A 16685-nucleotide genomic window follows, 5' to 3' on the forward strand; every position below is an offset into this window, starting at 1 on the left:
TTTTTTTTGCGAAAAAGATTAGCAGCTTTAGCTAAAGGCCGAACACATCAAAAGCAATGTAGTTTGAATGCGGGCCCGCACCAAGTTGTAATAAAAGAAAATTTTCAAAGTCGCCACACTGCGGCGCGGCGCAGCGCGTGCCAGCTGGGCCCGCTTTTAAATTGCATTGCTTGTGTGCATTGCTCCGGCCTCAGCCGACACAGTCAGACATTCAATCATGCGTCCAATATCAATTGCATTGTAAGCATCATGCTACGAAATCAATGGGGCTGCTATATTACTGAATACGAAAGGTATCGTAAAAGTAACTTTACAATCTCGCCAAAAGTAGGGTTGATTAAAAAAATTAAGTAGATCAACAAAGTATATTATTTATTCCAATACCTCATATTTACACAAGGAAAAAAAAATACAACCAAGTTCCAACACTCCAATCCACTTATGTAACACATTATCATTATATTTTATTGGAAAGACGTAGCCTCTGCCTACCCCTTCGGGACAGGCGTGATTTTATGTATGTTACGGATATAATGCATACAGTTATTATAATATAATGTTTTCCGCTGATAAGCCCAGCGTTCACCAACAGCACAAGAGGCAAAGCTAGTATTAGCATCAAATTAGCTTTGGCGAGTATATATCTATCTCACTATATATCTCAGAAACCGTGCAGTACGTGACGCGACGCAGCTGAGACGAACAAAATTTGTTTTCACGTGTTGACCTGAATCAGTTTCCAAATTATCCCGATGCTTCTTCTTATAAATGTACAGCACACAACAGCATCAAACGGTAAGGTTTATTTCGTGGGAGGAGGCGCCGCTGGATTCCCAACCTGGGAAGCTGTCGTGGACTCCTCATCCAGTTCTCCCTTCTTGGCCGCCAAGAACAGCGTGATGGCCGCTCCGAACGAAGACACCATCATCACTGCCATCAGCACAGAACACAGTAGCAGACCGAAGTTTGCCATCACATCACAACTTGAACATATTATTCCACTGTTTTATTTCTGTTTGCTCGGTTTGACAATACTGACAGTTTACACTTGGCGTACGTCAAAGTTTGTTCTAGCTGGGCAGAGGTCGGTATAGCTCCAATTTTCTTTTGCTTTCCCCATCTTTCAAATGAATTCCTTTTGTAGATGGGAGGGTAAAATTTCAAGGTCATTCCATCTGAAGCTCATAAGTAATGTTTTTCCATATTTGTATAAGTGTCCATGCCTTGACAACGTCAACAGTCTATCTTCTAGTAACATCACATCAGACCACGAGATCGTCGTCATTCTCCACCAGCGCGTCCAGCCACGGCCGCACCAGCGCCACGTTGACGAACAAGACCGGCTCGCAGGCGACGCCGCACTGCGGGTTGTCGCTCATGAGGCCGAGCAGGCGCGCGCGCAGCAGCAGCGGCGTGCCCGCGCAGTAGTTGCAGGCCGCGCCGCGCGCCGCCAGCGCGCCCGCGCACAGCGGCCGCGGGCGGCAGGCGGCGGGCGGCGCGGCGTGCGGCCGCGACAGGTGCCGCGGGGCCCAGCGCTCGCCGGCCGCGCACTGCCGCGCCGGCAGCAGGAACGAGGACACGTGCAGGAGGCCGCGGCCCGAGGGTCCCTGATCCGTGCTCCTGCAACGGATAGCTTGATGATATAACGGTTTCAAAGATAACAAATTAAGACACAAAGTGGTCGATAAGGTATCAGATCCTCACTTCTAGAGAGGAGCCCGGAATGCGTCTTTTGACCATGATACTGGATTGCGTAATGTCCGGTTTTTTAACACGAAGCTACTCCTATCTGACTTCCACCTTTGTAGAACCTAACAAATCTCGTTTTGAAAATAAAATTATTCTATTCTTTGCCGGTTGGTAAGCACTCAAAATACTATCTAAAAGGGGTGTACCTGTATCTACCGTATCCTAGAATCGTGAGCTTCTCCCCAATCGGCAAGAGGTAATAATCTATCAGGGATGCAAACTCCACAGCACTTCTGGATGGCCCGACCAGCCGGCGCTCGCTCTTGAGCGCCACGACGTCGTAGCTGTGGTTGCTGCCCTGGTACCAGGGGTGCATCAGCACGTCCGCCACGGCGTGGGTGCCGCCCGCCTCGCCCTCACCGTACCCCTCCATCATCACGAAAGAATCCAGGGAGTCCACCTCCTCGATCGCTTCTATGCAACTAGCGGCAGTCACCACCCAGTAATCAGCCACGATCGTTAATATACACCCAAATGTCACGTCCTGCGGTGGACGGATCTTGACCAGAGACAAGACGTATCGTTTGTAAGACTCCGCCTCTTCCCCGTCAGATAGATATGACAGCACCTCATCGATGAACGAGCGGTTTGCTGGCGGAGAACTCGTTGGCTTTCCAGCTAAATGCACGTTTCTGGAGACACCACCAGCATTTGTAACTGAAGTAGTTGTTGCTACACTGGATTGTTCGTAATAATGAGTGGGGGCTTTCGTTTGCTGTTTGGGTTTCCAAGTGCACTTCACGTCCGGCGCCACGGTGGAGTGGACTGCTGGCATTCCGCTGTCTTCTGGCTGATATCCTTTATCATTACCAGGATACGTAGACTCGTCAATTTCTTTTTTATTACACGCGAGAAAATGTAGTACTAAGATAGTTAGAGAAGCTATAAAGAGGATAAGAAGTAAAGCTTCCAAAATGCAGAGAAAGATCTCTGTCTTGGTGAAGGCCTTGCACCAGCCTTTGAGCTGGACGCAGCAGACTCCACACATGGCGGCCGCCTGCCGCGGCGGTCGTCCTTCACTGCTGACAGGCCACGGCCTCTTAGATCAAAAGTAACAATCGTTAACGTGGTATTCGTACTCTTTAATGTATTTTTGACAAATGTGCTTGTAATCCATACTCACACCAATTTTGTGACAAGATTTGTATTTTTGTAACTTAAAAAACTACTCAATCGATTATGATGAAATTTGTAACACAGATATAACAGACCTTTAGGAATGACATTGGCTACTTTTTTCAGGAAATTTCCACGGGAGTGAAGCAAATGCTAGTCGTAACCTTTTAACATATATTATTATACTTTTGATAATACCAACCATACTTTGAAACAAATATCCCTAACAAATGCATGAAAACTTTAACAACACGCTTATTCAAAACAGTACGTTCGAATTCGAAAAACGGATAGTATATTTTGGGCAGTCTCATGCAGTAGGTAGTTCAAATAATGAGTTAAACTAAAGTTTGTAACACTGATTGATTGTTTGTTTGTAAAGAGCTAATCTTCGGATGAACCAATTATGGGAATTTCTCTTCCCGTTAAAAAAGTATCTCCAGTCTATGTATGACTGCTGCAGTGTAGTTTGTTCCGCCGCTTCTTCTACACATGTGGCGTCAATAAGTGATACCTTTGTAGTGGGAGCGATGATTCGGCTCGACCGCCACCAAAGGGAAGATCTTCCGCCAGGCTAGGTGTTATGCCTGGGGAACCGCGCGACAGACGATGTTGTGTCGGAGTTTGTATATATAGCTGCAATCCGTGAAATCTCTGAAATAGCGATTTAGTTTCTTCGCTGCTATTGGTTGAGCGCGTCAATTTCTTCGCGATGATTGACAGTAGTTGTTTGATTGGATGTTGTGACGAGTGGCGTAGAGATGTCGCCACACCATCCAATTTTGAAAATAAATCTATTCTATGACCACGGACGAAGCTGTAGCCGGCCGCTAGTATAAAATACTCACCTAAGAGAACATGTCTAGCTAAGCCGTGTAAGGTTTCTTGAACGGGCGGTCCCGGCCTCCAAAGCGGAGCTGCCCGGACTCCTTGCGGCCGCCGAGCCCGCCGCCCAGCCGCCGCGGCCTCCAGCCCCGCAGCCTGCGCTCCGCCTCCCACTCCACTATCACCTCCGTGTTGTCGATGAACTCTTTGTGCATGTCTGGAACATTGGAATCTATGATTCTCTGACATTTTGACATACTAGTCCCTGGGAGAAGGCGTGATTTTATGTATGTATGTATGCAGAGGCGCTCGAACATATAATAAAGGTTGCTGGTTCATTGACTGCTATCAAAGTACCTATAGTCAAGAGACATAAAATTTGGCATGTTAGTTCCTTAGACAATAAATAGGACTTTTTTAATTTTTAGTCCATCCATTTTATATTCAAATACATACATACAATCACCTCGAAAACAGACCCAATTGTCTTGAAAAGTCTGAAAGGCCACGATCAGCTGTATTGCTTCATATTTTAATTGAGATTTAAATCGTTACAAGTTGCTAACCCATCGCCTACTAGAGGAATTCCAGTTTATAAGCATATATCTCTTAGTCGCCTTCTACGACATCCATGGCTGATGTATATGTAGTAGTTCTATTTTAAGGGCTGGAAATCACACGGCAAACGGCATACAAATTTCATTATCCATTATGTGGAATCCACATAAGGAAGGTTTGTTTTCTTTTTTATATACTCATAGAATGCCAGTTGAACCTGACCCAGTTTAGATCTCACTGAAATTATAAACATTCTTACTTCTGTGGGCTTTGTCCGCAGCACTTGAGCTCTCGAACTCCACGAAGGCGTATTGTTTGGACTTGCCCGTCACAATGTCCTTTACAAGGCGACATTTGACTATTTTACCGAACTTTGAGAATTCCGATGTTATTGTGTCCTGGAGAAAAAAAGAATATCAATTTGTTAGACTGTAGCATTAGTAGTTATTAGTATTTTTCTTTAAATTAAATATTAGTTCTCAGAATTTTTATTGTATGGAAAATTCTTTAGCAATTAATTACTTACATGTTCCACTTTTTTAACTTTTTAATTATTTATATTTTATACTGTTCATAGTATGTATACACTTAATCATTTCTTATAATGTTTTTTTTTTGCAACTGAATGTGTATTTGGCATTCCAGAAAATTTTATTTTTATACCTTTTTTCATCAGTGTTTTGGCTCTAAAATGTTTATTTAATAATTTGTAGTTGGTCATCTAAATAAATAAAATAAAAATCCATTATTAGTAATTAACTCAGGGCACCATAAAATTTATTAAATTTTAATGGCACGTCTTTTTCATGTAGAACCATAAGCCTAATATGTATGTAAATTTGAAATAATCATAAATTTAGTCCATTTTCATATAGTTTATTTTGAAGCAACTGGACTATTGTATGGACCCGCATGCAGATGTTTAAGAATGCACCAAATAGTAGTTGCGTTTTCTTTATGGACTACCTGTAATGCATAACTATATAATTTAGTTGTGCCACTCAAGATACATGATCCTGAGAGCGTAACTAGTTATGTCAACCAAAATTATGAGAACTACAAAATCAATACCTGAGTAGTCCTAGGATTCAACCGGCCAACAAACAATGTGTGTCGAGGGTCTCCCGTCACGCGCTTGTCTGGCTCATATTGTGACCAGAGCGCCCGCACTATTGCTAGATCATGGGGCTCTGTGTCCGTACCTAACACAAAAAATAATTCCTCTTTTTATATATCCATACGTTAATCATATCCATCACATTTATATCCCATTAGGGGAAAAACATACAGCTGTTTGGCTTAATGATAGAATTGAGATTCAAATAGTGCCTTATGGTAGTAAGTCCACCTGTTTTGCATTTTACATTTATTTATTTAAACTTTATTGCACAAAAACAAAAATGTACAAAAGGCGGACTTAATTCCGTTTGGCATTCTCTACCAGTCAACTAGCTGACCAAACAGAAAAAACTTTAAGTTGGTGGTGCGATAAAGTGCACATGCATACTGACAAAATACATAATATACACTATAAATACATATACATACATAAAATATATAATTAAATAATTACATGCATAAAGTTTAAATAAATGATGACAGGTTGCTAGCTCATTGATTACAAGAAAAATACGAAGATTATTCCACTTTCCCTTAGTTGCCTTTTACAATGTGGTCCTATTCTAAAACACCGAGAACCATGTGGAACTTTTATTTTTTTTATCTATTCGAAATTTATACAAACCTTCTTATAATATATTTCATACAAATCTTAAGCAGTTCTTTTTATATGTGACAAACTACACAGACTGACCCTTAGAGTAAGTTATATAAGCTTAACCAAGATAAGCTTGAGACATGTGTTTGGGGTAATATAGCTCAACAATATTATATATTCTAGCTTCCGAGCTGATTATATGTTTGAAGTAGAACTGAAAAAGTGGCATATCTTCAATATCTTTACAGCCACGAAGGTGGTAAAGAATCTATGTGATTTTAGTAGATTAACTCTAGCAGGATTTGAAACTGGGATGCTAAAAATTCTGTGCAGTGTTGTTTCCAGCACCACTCTATCTCCTTCCAATGGATGTCGTAAAAGGCGACTAAGGGATGGGTTTATTAACTTGGGATTCTTCTTTTAGGCGTCGGGCTAGCAACCTGTCACTATAAGAGTCTCAATTCTATCATTAAGACAAACAGCTGAATGTGGCCTATCAATCTTTTCCAAGACTGTTGGCACTGTCTGCCCCGCAAGGGATATAGACATGATTATATGTATGTATGTTAAAAACCATTCCACGATGCGTTTAGATCTCGATAATACCAGTAATATCATCATAAGTTTTACGACTTTACTTACCGTCAATGGACCCAATTTTGATAGGATCGTACTCAGTGGCATATTGCTGGAAAAACACTTTATCACGGCTCATAGCTAAGACTTCTAAAAACTGGCAAAATCAAGTGATACTATCACAGAACTTGTACTACAGAACTCATATGGATACTTCCCTACATAGGTCTGCAAAAGCAATAAGCGCTAAATACAAAAGTAGCCGGTAGAGAGATATGTGCAATGTATTAAAAAATGCATAAATTATTTTTTTATTTACAAACAAAACAAGCTGAGAATGAGGTTATTTAACTTTCACATTTTTGACATAACTTTGACAGTAATCGATTTCTTTTTTTTTACAGTAAAAGGGTTTGACATATACATACATATCCAGTACCGTCGTACCCGACTTGACAAAAAGCTAGTCTTCATTTGTAACTTACAATTGCAACTTACTGATGAAAAACCAATGAAACAAAAGGCGTTTATTAAAAGTTCAACTCAATCATCGCATCACACTATCTGATTCCATACACATTCGAAAATAATCGTCACCACAGGTTTTAATCAGCGGAAAGTGACCAGTGTTTTACGGAAGTAATTTTTCAATGTTATTATATAGAGTACCTACTATTAGCTGCCGATATCAAATCACTTACGCACACGTTTTCAATTTTTAAAGCTGTAGAGAAGATATGAAATAAAACTAAAAATGTAGGTAGTTAAAAAAGCATGTTTACACTATTAATGTTATGGCTAAACTGAAAATAGTTTTCAATACATAACTCAATATTGCAACACTAATGTGCACAGCTATTTTACAGGAATCCAAGTCTGGTAAGATCAAGGATTCTGATCAGAATTGTGTCACGCTAAATGTGTTGGTACAATACATTGCACACAAAGTACAAGTTGTAGTAACAGCTACATGATCTCTACACCCCAGGCCCATACTGCTGAACTATACATTGTGACATTTTATATAACAGATACAATGTCTATGTTAAATGTATAGATCTTACTTCCGTTTTCTATAATATGGCTTCCTTACGAAAGTTATATTAAGTAAACTGACAAATGAACTAGATTTTTCACCCAACAGAATAGGTAGGTAAAAGAAATAGCAAAATTTCAATGGAAATAATTAATGTAGAAAAAAGAATATGGGTTCTTATCAAGAGTTCAGTTGAGATACTAAATACATTTTACAAAAACATCAATACAGTCAGAGCCATACAAATGGTCAGAAAAACTGGATAATTATCAAAAACTAGAATTGAACAACCTGACTGGCACTGACTCCTCATAATGACTTAATGCCAATGCAATGCTTCTAGAGTATGGGCTCGGCGTACCCAACAATATTGCTCATCATAAAGCACAACCTTCCATCACATTTTGCTTTTTAATATAATACTATACACCTAATTATATAAATGAAAACTATGTATAAAAATTAATTATAATTAACAACAAATTATAATTTGACATGTTTTTGCCAGACACAAAAATGTGAGTGAAAAAGCGAGGCATGGTTTGATTAACAAAATTTGTTTATTCAGCTCAGCATATGTAAATAGTATAAACTACTGTTCATAATGTTACTCTCTTCCTGCCCGTTAAAGTTTTTTGTTCACTGTAGCCAAACATTTTACATATAAAGATCTATGTCCTATTCGCTGGTATTCCCATCCCCTGGCACTGAGTGCGGATTGTCATTCCAGGTTCCAGGAATGTTGAGAAATATGTTCTCAGACCAGCATCAAAGTTTTTTAAAATAAAATTCAAATGATACAAATACATGTATTCATGTCAAAGAGTGAACTGGTGGATTAATGTCTGCCAACTGACCACACTGGGTCACACTCGAGGTAAAACTCTAACCTAAGCCTATGTAAAATAGCTGTCCAGACCAGTGCAAGGGACCACCAAGAGTTTCTCCACATTTGATACAATTTTACATAAGTTAATACAATAAAATAATGGAATTTTCAAGTGACATATTCAACATATGTCTCAATGCTCACAGTCACAGTTGAGTCCCGAGCATAAATTTATTCATGGTCTTCCTAATTGAGAGAGGGAGAGTGCCCGTCATCCCACACCACGTCAATGCTCGGCCACTTGGTCTGTAAACATGTCAGCATGGGGTCTGTGCTGGCGGCGCGCATCGGGCACTCGAGCAGCGCGGCGCGGCCGGTGCGGTACGCCACGCAGCCGCCCGGGTTGCTACGCGGCAGCCCATTATAATGGTGCAATGTGAACGTGTCTGGAGCCCCTCTCTCACATCCAGGGAAAAATTCATCCATGAATGCACTCAACAGTATAATACCAAGGTTCTCCGAGTCCAGCTTTCTCCTCATCAGTTCAACATACTCAGGTTCACTTACTAAATCAGCTGCACAGAGCACATCTTGCAGTGCTGCTGATGGGATGAAGTTATTACCCTCAGGGTCAAATGACCTGAATATACGCTCAGCTGATTCACCGGCAGTCTCTGGTGCAGCTAACCTTCGCTCCAGAGAAAACAGTACAGTAAGGTGAGTCTCCGAAGCCAGCACCCACACAGGATGCCTGGGATTCTTGTAATAGGAACCAACTGTACAGTATTGCATATGTTCCATGATTGTTAAAAATCCAATGTCATTTTGTTTCTCAATGCCACGAAGTCTCAGGCCTCCCACTACCTGATCATGGTCCCAGACGTGAGCTACAGCCCGCCCTGTGAGCATGAGATTGATGAGGCCTTGTGACCCATACCCGTAAGTAGAGTGTATCAGAGGATCTGAGAGCTCTGCAAGTTCTGCCTCCACTGTTGTCACACCCTTACTAAGAATTACACTGTAAAGTAGTAACAGAACACCATACTTGTCTTTCAAAATACGAATGTTTCTTGTGTAGAAGGCTTCTACTTCAGATAAAGTCTGGAAAGAGTGCACTTCAATCCGGCGATGAAAATGTTCTATTGCATCACACTGCTGCTCTTCCACACTGACGTTATGGCTAGCACTTGTCTCTGCGTCTGTCTCAGTCTTCCTGTGCACCGCCACATTGTACTTAGGAGCTAGACACTGGCTTAATATTGTACACACAGCCCTAACAAGCAGAGAACTGCACTTTTCCGAGGTCAAGTCTTGAAAACTGTGACCTGGTGTTTCTGACAAAAGTATTTTTAACAGGAACCCCTGAACTGGAGCTATTGCGGCACAAGGGCCTCCTTCTTGCTGAATTAGAGCGCTGGGCTCGTCGGTGCTGAACTGGAAGCCTTGAGCCCAGCGCCGAAACACGTCCTCTTTGACGTTATCCCCCCACAGCAAGCGCCGCGTTTGCGCCAGCTCGCGCTCTAAGCTTGCGCTCCCAGCACTCATATTATCTTTATTTTCTAATGCTGAACTTGAACCACTATTGTCTTTGGTACTATTCAGCATTTGCATACACAGCTATTTGCCCCACCTGAAACAGAATTAATGATGTGTTTAGGAAAACGCGTTTCATAATGTAAAATAAAATCATGAAAAATAAGCTTAGTCCAATAAGAAAATTCTAGCAAATTTTGAGCAAGAATCCAACCACGTCGTACCTACAATATAAATAAAAAATACCTGATAACTATTTAAAACTATTCAATATGGTAGTAAACATCTGAATCACTTCAAATAACATTATAAATCGTTAATTAATCAGTAATAAAAACTTTTCATAAAATAGAAAAGAAATGAAAAGCTTACGACATAAAGGCTGCCATTTTTTTCTGAAAAAATAGCAACATTATTCGTTTCATTTTACTTACTGCGTCATGTTTATGATATTTAAAAATATATCTTATATCAAATTACAAGACGTATATTATTGCAAAACCAATAAATTAATAAAATCAAATATTATCAAATACAACTAATCAAGAAATATTTGAATATTTTCAGGTAGTATATTAAATAGACATTAATGCTGTAACTTTGTTATGTGAAATTCTGCGTGCAACTATTTTATTAAAATGTCATGTCATGTCTCTGTTTCTCGCTGTGTACCTCCTGTGTACCAAAAAGAGACGGTAGATGGCATGACCAGCATGACCGAACTGTAGAAACAAAAAAATGTTTATGTATATGTACCATGATATTATTATATCCCTGTAAATAATAAATGATTTTTTGTGGAAAACTAACAAGAAAGGAAATAAAAATATGAGTAGGTACATGTATCATTCACCATTATTACCCGAAATATGGTAAAACAAAACGCAATGAACGAACGTGAAAAAAAATAACATGTCAAGTACCTTGTCAAGTGTCAACATCTTGCATAAATTCAAATCAAAGTCAGTCAGTCAATTTCAATCATGCGAAGGAGGAGGTGATGTTTACGTTTCGATTTTTATTTTCACTTTAGGGCTTGTGTTTTTCGTATGATTTTGATTAATTTTAGTAACTTTAAAGTTTTATTTATTGAATTATGTATCAATAAACCATAAGTGATAAGTTAGTGTTGATGTCGTTTCTGTGTGTTGTGTTTTGTTGATTATTTCGACATTATGAAGGTAGACATCAATAGAGCTTGGAGGAGACGCGCGACTGCAGACGTAGCAGGTACTGTAAAAATACTTTTATTCATTTTAATAACTTATGAAATATTATTGTTCTATTTACGCTTTTTTATCGTGTAAATACCTCTATTCCTATTATTTTTTGATTCATTTTATTAATTGAGGAGACAGATCCAAAGCGATGAATTTTCGAAAGAAAAAGGGCGTTGTGATTGTGAAAGGCCGTATCTCAGTGAAATAAAGCTTAAATACATTACAATTTTGTGAAAATCTCCATTTTAACTATTTGTGTTCACATAGAGTGGTACAAAGAAAACTATTAACCAAGCAAACAGAAAGTCTGGTAATAAGATTATTGTCAAAAACCTTTTTTTATTGTTGAATTTTTAACATTGATTTCCTGAAAGTCTTAGAAGAGAAGAGTTGAAGAGAAAGAGTTTACAAAGGATGTTAACCATTTTGAAAACCTTGTATAAACATGTATGTACGTACATTATGTCTGTTGAAACACCTTGGTTTTGGTTTCTGTTGGAGAAACAAGCCTCTTTAGACTTTGAGGTTGATTGATTCCATTTTTTGATAAATTTTGTTTTAATATTCATGTCATGTCTCTGCTGCTCATCTTGTATGTAACTTAAAATAAAATATCTTTTATTTTACTAAGCTAACTCTGTTAAATTTGTATATCTTTAATCCTAACCTAGAGGTTTACTAATAGTTTCAAACTTCACTTTCTTTGTCACGTCTACTGTGAGAATTTCAGAAGCAAACATACACAATGTTTGAATTCTGAAAATTCACTGTATTCTAATAAAATTAAATCAAAATGGAACAAGCATTTTGCTATTGCTGTGATAGTATTTCCCATTGATTTCAAATCAATTGAAAAGTCTTAAAAAAAAGGAGTTTTCTACGTAAATAACATTTAGCCATTAAAATAAAAAACAAAATAGACATAATAAGAGAAATTAAGATGTTAGCTTGGTATTTATTTGCTGACAAGTGAACATAACATAATGTAGGTGAACGCGAACAATGAGCACTGCACCTGTGTACAGTGACGACACAAACAACCCGCCGCTTTCGTTTGTGTGAGAGCAGCCTAATGTGCACTTTCAGGTTTCACTTTTGTGCTACACTTGGTATTTAGGAAGCTGTCTTTATGTACCACTTCGTTAGAGGCATCTGAACTGAATTAGATTTGCAGACATACATACATATAATCACGTCTATATCCCTTGCAGGGTAGACAGACCAAACAGTCTTGAAAAGATTAATAGGGTTCAGCTTTTGGGCTTAATGATAGAATTGAGATTTAAATAGTGACAGGTTGCTAGCTCATCGCCTAAGAGAAGAATCCCAGGTTTATAAACCTATCCCTTAGTCGCCATTTACGAAATCCGGCGACCTAATATTCGGTGGTCACTGGCAGCCTTCTGCTCGTGTGAAATGGCGAATTTTCCAATCCGTGTCTATGGGTATTGTAGAAAACCAAGTGTCAGGGTCTCCGCGGCGGGCGGCCGGCAAGGTGAGCTGTGTGCGAAAAATACCAAGAGTTTTTGTCGTTCGCCTCGGCGAGGGCAGGTGCCGGCGGCGGCGCGTGACGCGCGACCTCCGCTCATCTCATCGCTCGTTTTGTTCTAGTGATGTTTTGTTTGTACTCGTGTGTATATTTTTGTTGAAACGCCGTATTAGGCGAATTCATTGTGTTAGACCTGAAATGATGTTAGCCTAGCTGTTTTGTATATTGATATACATAGTTTGGCTAGCAACTTGTCATTCTTCTTTTAAGCCATTGGCTGGCAACTTGTCACTATTTCAATTCCATCGCTAAGCTATCGTCGAGGCGTCTCAGTTTTTATAAGACTTGGCTCTGTCTACCCCGTAAGGGATCTATATCCCTTACGGGTCATCACGTCTATACGTGATCATATGTATGTTGTTTACTAACAATTCCTTTGCGGCAAGTCCAGACAGCAACAGCTAAACTAAACGTAGCCTCTGTGTTGGCAGGTCGAGTCTCTGTCTACCAGAATATGTAATAGGATATCTATCTAGGACTCTATACAGTGTTCGGCATATTAATTGATCTATACACAGGGTTGTATTTTACGTATTTTACTAACAGTCGAAATGTAGCGATCGTTTTAATTGTGCGAGAACAAAGCTGTTAAAAGTGGTCCAGTTGTTTCGCCTCACGTGAAGACAATGCTGGTCAGATCCGCTGGGTTGCGCAACCGTTCTGTTCTGTCTGTTCTGACTGACATCTGTGTGCCGATGGCTCACTCAGATAGCTACATAATCTGTGGAATTAAGATTGTGTTCCTTAATGAGTCAGACGTAGAATAAAACTTAACAAAAAATTGGGATCTTCAAATTTTATGAGTAGGATAGGATGGGAACTCTCTTTAGTGCTGTTAGCTTGAGGGATGATTCTAGATCGACCGTCACAAATTAGCATATTCGAATTTCACGGAGACAATTCGCCACAAATTAGTCAAAGAGTCGAGGTAACTCCTTGTAATTCCGGTGTCTGGCAGGAATCATAACAAAAAAATACAACATTTAATCATGATGAAATGGTCGACCTGATTGAGGTTCGAAGCTGTTGAGTTGAGAATTGCCTAAGAACAGGTTTTTTTTACTTGCTGCTTTTAAAAGTAACAGATTGTTGTGAGATGAGACACGATTGTTTCAATTATAAACTTTTAATGTGTTCACACTTCCGCCGAAAGAAGACATTGTGACTCGAGCGCAGGTGACCGCGCTCAATTTGTACACTAAGGAAATGAAGCGGACAATGGAACGTTATGAAAATATTTAAACATATATGAGATACAACCATACATACATGTAATCCCTTGAGACGTAGAAACAACCAATACTCTTGAAAAGACTGAAAGGCCACGTTCAGCGGTTTGGCTTATTGATAGAATTGAGATTCAAATAGTCACAGGTTGCTAGCCCATCGCCTAAAATAAGAATTCCATGAGCCAATACCTTAGTCGCCTTTTACGTCATCCATGGGAAAGAAATGGAGTAGTAGAATAGGTTAAAAAACACTCGCTTATTGATTGATCTGTAAATAGATACATTGCTTTCGGATTTAAGGTACTTTTTTGTATGTATTGTATATAATTATTCTGTGTGCATTTTATTATGTTTAAACATTTTTTTTATCTTACTCTGCGCCAACGCCAATCTCCTGTTTGGTTTCCTTCCTCCCAAAGGTTAGCGATAAGTCCGCCTTTGTACCATCTTTATCTGTTTTGTGCTGTTTTGTATGTTTTACTGTTATGGTGCAATAAAGAGTTTTATCTATCTATCTACTTTACATGAAATAACACACGCACAGACAGGCAGTCACGTCAGTTGTATAACATCCATCTTTGTGTGTGATGGTGTAAAATTTAAGTGTGTTTGAGACACTTAGCGATTATTTTTTTAATATCCTACCCTTAAATACTTTCCACTAAACCGATAAAGATCTCAAAGATGCCATGTTGTTCCACTCCTCATCGCTCATAATTCAAAAGTTAAGCACCTCTCAGACCTTTAGACGCAGATGTCGTATGAGATTACAGCTGCGTTTTTTACAAATTGCATCTAGAAAATGATCTCAAGTGCATGGGAAAGTAATTGTCGAGGCAAGATTGCTTAGAACGCGTGGAAACATAAAACATAGATATGAACATATAGTCACGTCTGTATCCCTTGGGGGCAGATAGAGCCAACAATCTTATAACTTTTTAAGCCTTTTAAGCCAACAAGCTTTTCGGCTTGATGATGGAATTGAGATTCAAATTGTGATAGGTTGCATGCCCATCGCTTAAAAGAAGAATCCCAAATTTATAAGCCTATCGCTTAGACGCCTTTTTCGGCATCCAAGGGAAAGAGTGGTCCTATTCTTTTTTTTTTATTATTGGTGCCGGGAACCACACGGCACTGTTAACGAACGAACGCGTGGAAGAGTATTATGTCTGTATATCACTGCGAGAAACAATGCTATAACCATTGTTTCTCGGAGACTTTTGTCTCCATATTACCACGCTTGTTGCGTGCCATAAAGTTATCGTTTGTCTGATGAGACACGCTTAATTTATAGTTTGATTCGTATGAAATTGTTCCGAAAGCGTGGATTATTCGCGGCCGATAAAAATTTTCGGTGGTAACGATTCTGTAATCAGTTTGATGTTGTTTTCGAGTTCGAATACAACTCTTATATCTGGTGCTATTTCTGATTTTTCAATCATTAAATGCAATTTATTTCTCTTTTCAAAATCTCCCATTCTTTAGTTTTACAACTTCACACACACTGTTCTGCGCTTCTTTTAAAATTCGATGCTACGATGTGAACTTCATATTATTTATCCCAAATATATTTACACTAGCTGTGCCCGCGACTCCGTCCGCGTGGAATAGTTATTTTGAGCATCATTGAAGCCCTCAAGGATAATTTACCCCTTTTTTCACATTTTCCATTATTTCTTCGTTTCTTATAGTTGCAGCGTGATAAATGGTGTATTCAACACAAAAATAATTTTACAATTCGAACCAGTAGTTCCTGAGATTAGCGCGTTCAAACAAAAAAACAAACTCTTCAGCTTTATAATATTAGTATAGATATTTTCGTTGGTGAATGTTGTCAATTTTTATTACCTGCTGACCTTATTGCAATGCCCTTATTCAGCAGATGTTCATTAGTTCTACCACATTCCCTCTATAAACTACGTACTCATTATGCAGATGTGTACCTTATAAGGTTTCTGTTTTTACCTCTTTCAAGTTGACTGCGTATATTTCTATTTTAAATTTCTTCTCAATTTTTTTATTCACTAGCTCTTGACACGTGCTTGTTATTGTCAGTGTCATCCTTGAAATAGCGGTCACCGTAAAATTTACTCATTGTTTAAGTAAATCCATCAAAAATTTTGTGCCACCATACTGCAGAGCTGAGTGAATTCGTAACCAGCGAACGTCGCCGTATACCTTTTGAATTAATATTCTTTTTGGTGTGACTGGAATACTATATGATGTATGCTTGTGCCTTTTGCAGTTGCAGCCATTGACTTATAAATTGGATTGTCCATCTGGTTTTTTGTCTACACAGTATTTTGTATGATGATGATAGTGTAATTTATTATTATAAGTGCCGTGTAGTTTCCGACACGTATAGAAAAGGATAGGACCAATCCATCACGTTCCCATGGATGTCGTAAAAGGCGACTAAGGGATAGGCTTATTAACTTGGGATTCATCTTTTAGGCGATGGGCTAGTAACCTGTCTAGCAACTATTTGAATCTCAATTCTATCATCAAACCAAACAGCTAAACGTGGCCTAACCTTATTTTCAAGACTGTTGGCTGTGTCTACCCCGCCAGGGATATAGACGTGATTATATTTATGTATTAAGTGTCTGACCGCAAGCTATTCAGTCAACTCAACAGTTCAGTTTGTTCCAATGTAGCCTATTCTCTTGGTCCTTTAGACACATTAAATAGGTATTAAATGTCTAAAATAAAATAATAGTCAAAATAAATAAATAAATACGGGACAAA

General features: G+C 38.9%; 4 protein-coding genes across 6 annotated transcripts in view; 1 reads left to right on the forward strand and 3 right to left on the reverse strand.

Moving 5' to 3' along the window:
• Nucleotides 1–389: 389 nt before the first annotated feature.
• On the reverse strand, nt 390–3705 carry LOC106132906 (uncharacterized). Its single transcript, XM_060954683.1, has 2 exons — nt 1878–3705; nt 390–1617 (listed from the first exon to the last, which is right to left on the reverse strand). The coding sequence occupies exons 1-2, from the start codon at nt 2735–2737 to the stop codon at nt 1263–1265; spliced, it is 1215 nt and encodes a 404-aa protein (XP_060810666.1). The 5' UTR covers nt 2738–3705; the 3' UTR covers nt 390–1262.
• On the reverse strand, nt 1511–6893 carry LOC106132913 (U11/U12 small nuclear ribonucleoprotein 35 kDa protein). The gene is made up of 5 exons (XM_013332485.2): nt 6608–6893; nt 5320–5450; nt 4508–4646; nt 3714–3907; nt 1511–1620 (listed from the first exon to the last, which is right to left on the reverse strand). Exons 1-4 carry the CDS (start codon nt 6678–6680, stop codon nt 3732–3734), a joined length of 519 nt encoding a protein of 172 aa, XP_013187939.1. The 5' UTR covers nt 6681–6893; the 3' UTR covers nt 1511–1620; nt 3714–3731.
• Nucleotides 6894–7298: 405 nt separating this feature from the next.
• On the reverse strand, nt 7299–10344 carry LOC106132960 (ubiquitin carboxyl-terminal hydrolase MINDY-3 homolog). Of its 3 annotated transcripts, none has more exons than XM_013332541.2 (2): nt 10312–10344; nt 7299–10036 (listed from the first exon to the last, which is right to left on the reverse strand). In XM_013332541.2, the coding sequence occupies exon 2, from the start codon at nt 10015–10017 to the stop codon at nt 8653–8655; it is 1365 nt and encodes a 454-aa protein (XP_013187995.1). In that variant the 5' UTR covers nt 10018–10036; nt 10312–10344; the 3' UTR covers nt 7299–8652. The 3 variants fall into 3 exon arrangements, with proteins under 3 accessions (XP_013187995.1, XP_013187993.1, XP_013187996.1); XM_013332539.2 differs by having other exon boundaries at nt 10186–10338; XM_013332542.2 differs by having other exon boundaries at nt 10164–10338.
• A 583-nt stretch (nt 10345–10927) lies between these two features.
• Nucleotides 10928–16685, forward strand: part of LOC106132935 (protein crumbs) — a 73282-nt gene continuing 67524 nt past the window's right edge. Inside the window, exon 1 of the mRNA XM_060954684.1 lies at nt 10928–11169. Within this exon, the coding sequence (XP_060810667.1) occupies nt 11115–11169 (55 nt within the window). The 5' untranslated portion in view covers nt 10928–11114. The remainder of the gene's footprint in view (nt 11170–16685) is intronic.

The sequence above is a fragment of the Amyelois transitella genome, chromosome 4, assembly GCF_032362555.1.
Source record: "Amyelois transitella isolate CPQ chromosome 4, ilAmyTran1.1, whole genome shotgun sequence".
In the NCBI taxonomy this organism is placed as follows: Eukaryota; Metazoa; Arthropoda; class Insecta; order Lepidoptera; family Pyralidae; genus Amyelois; species Amyelois transitella.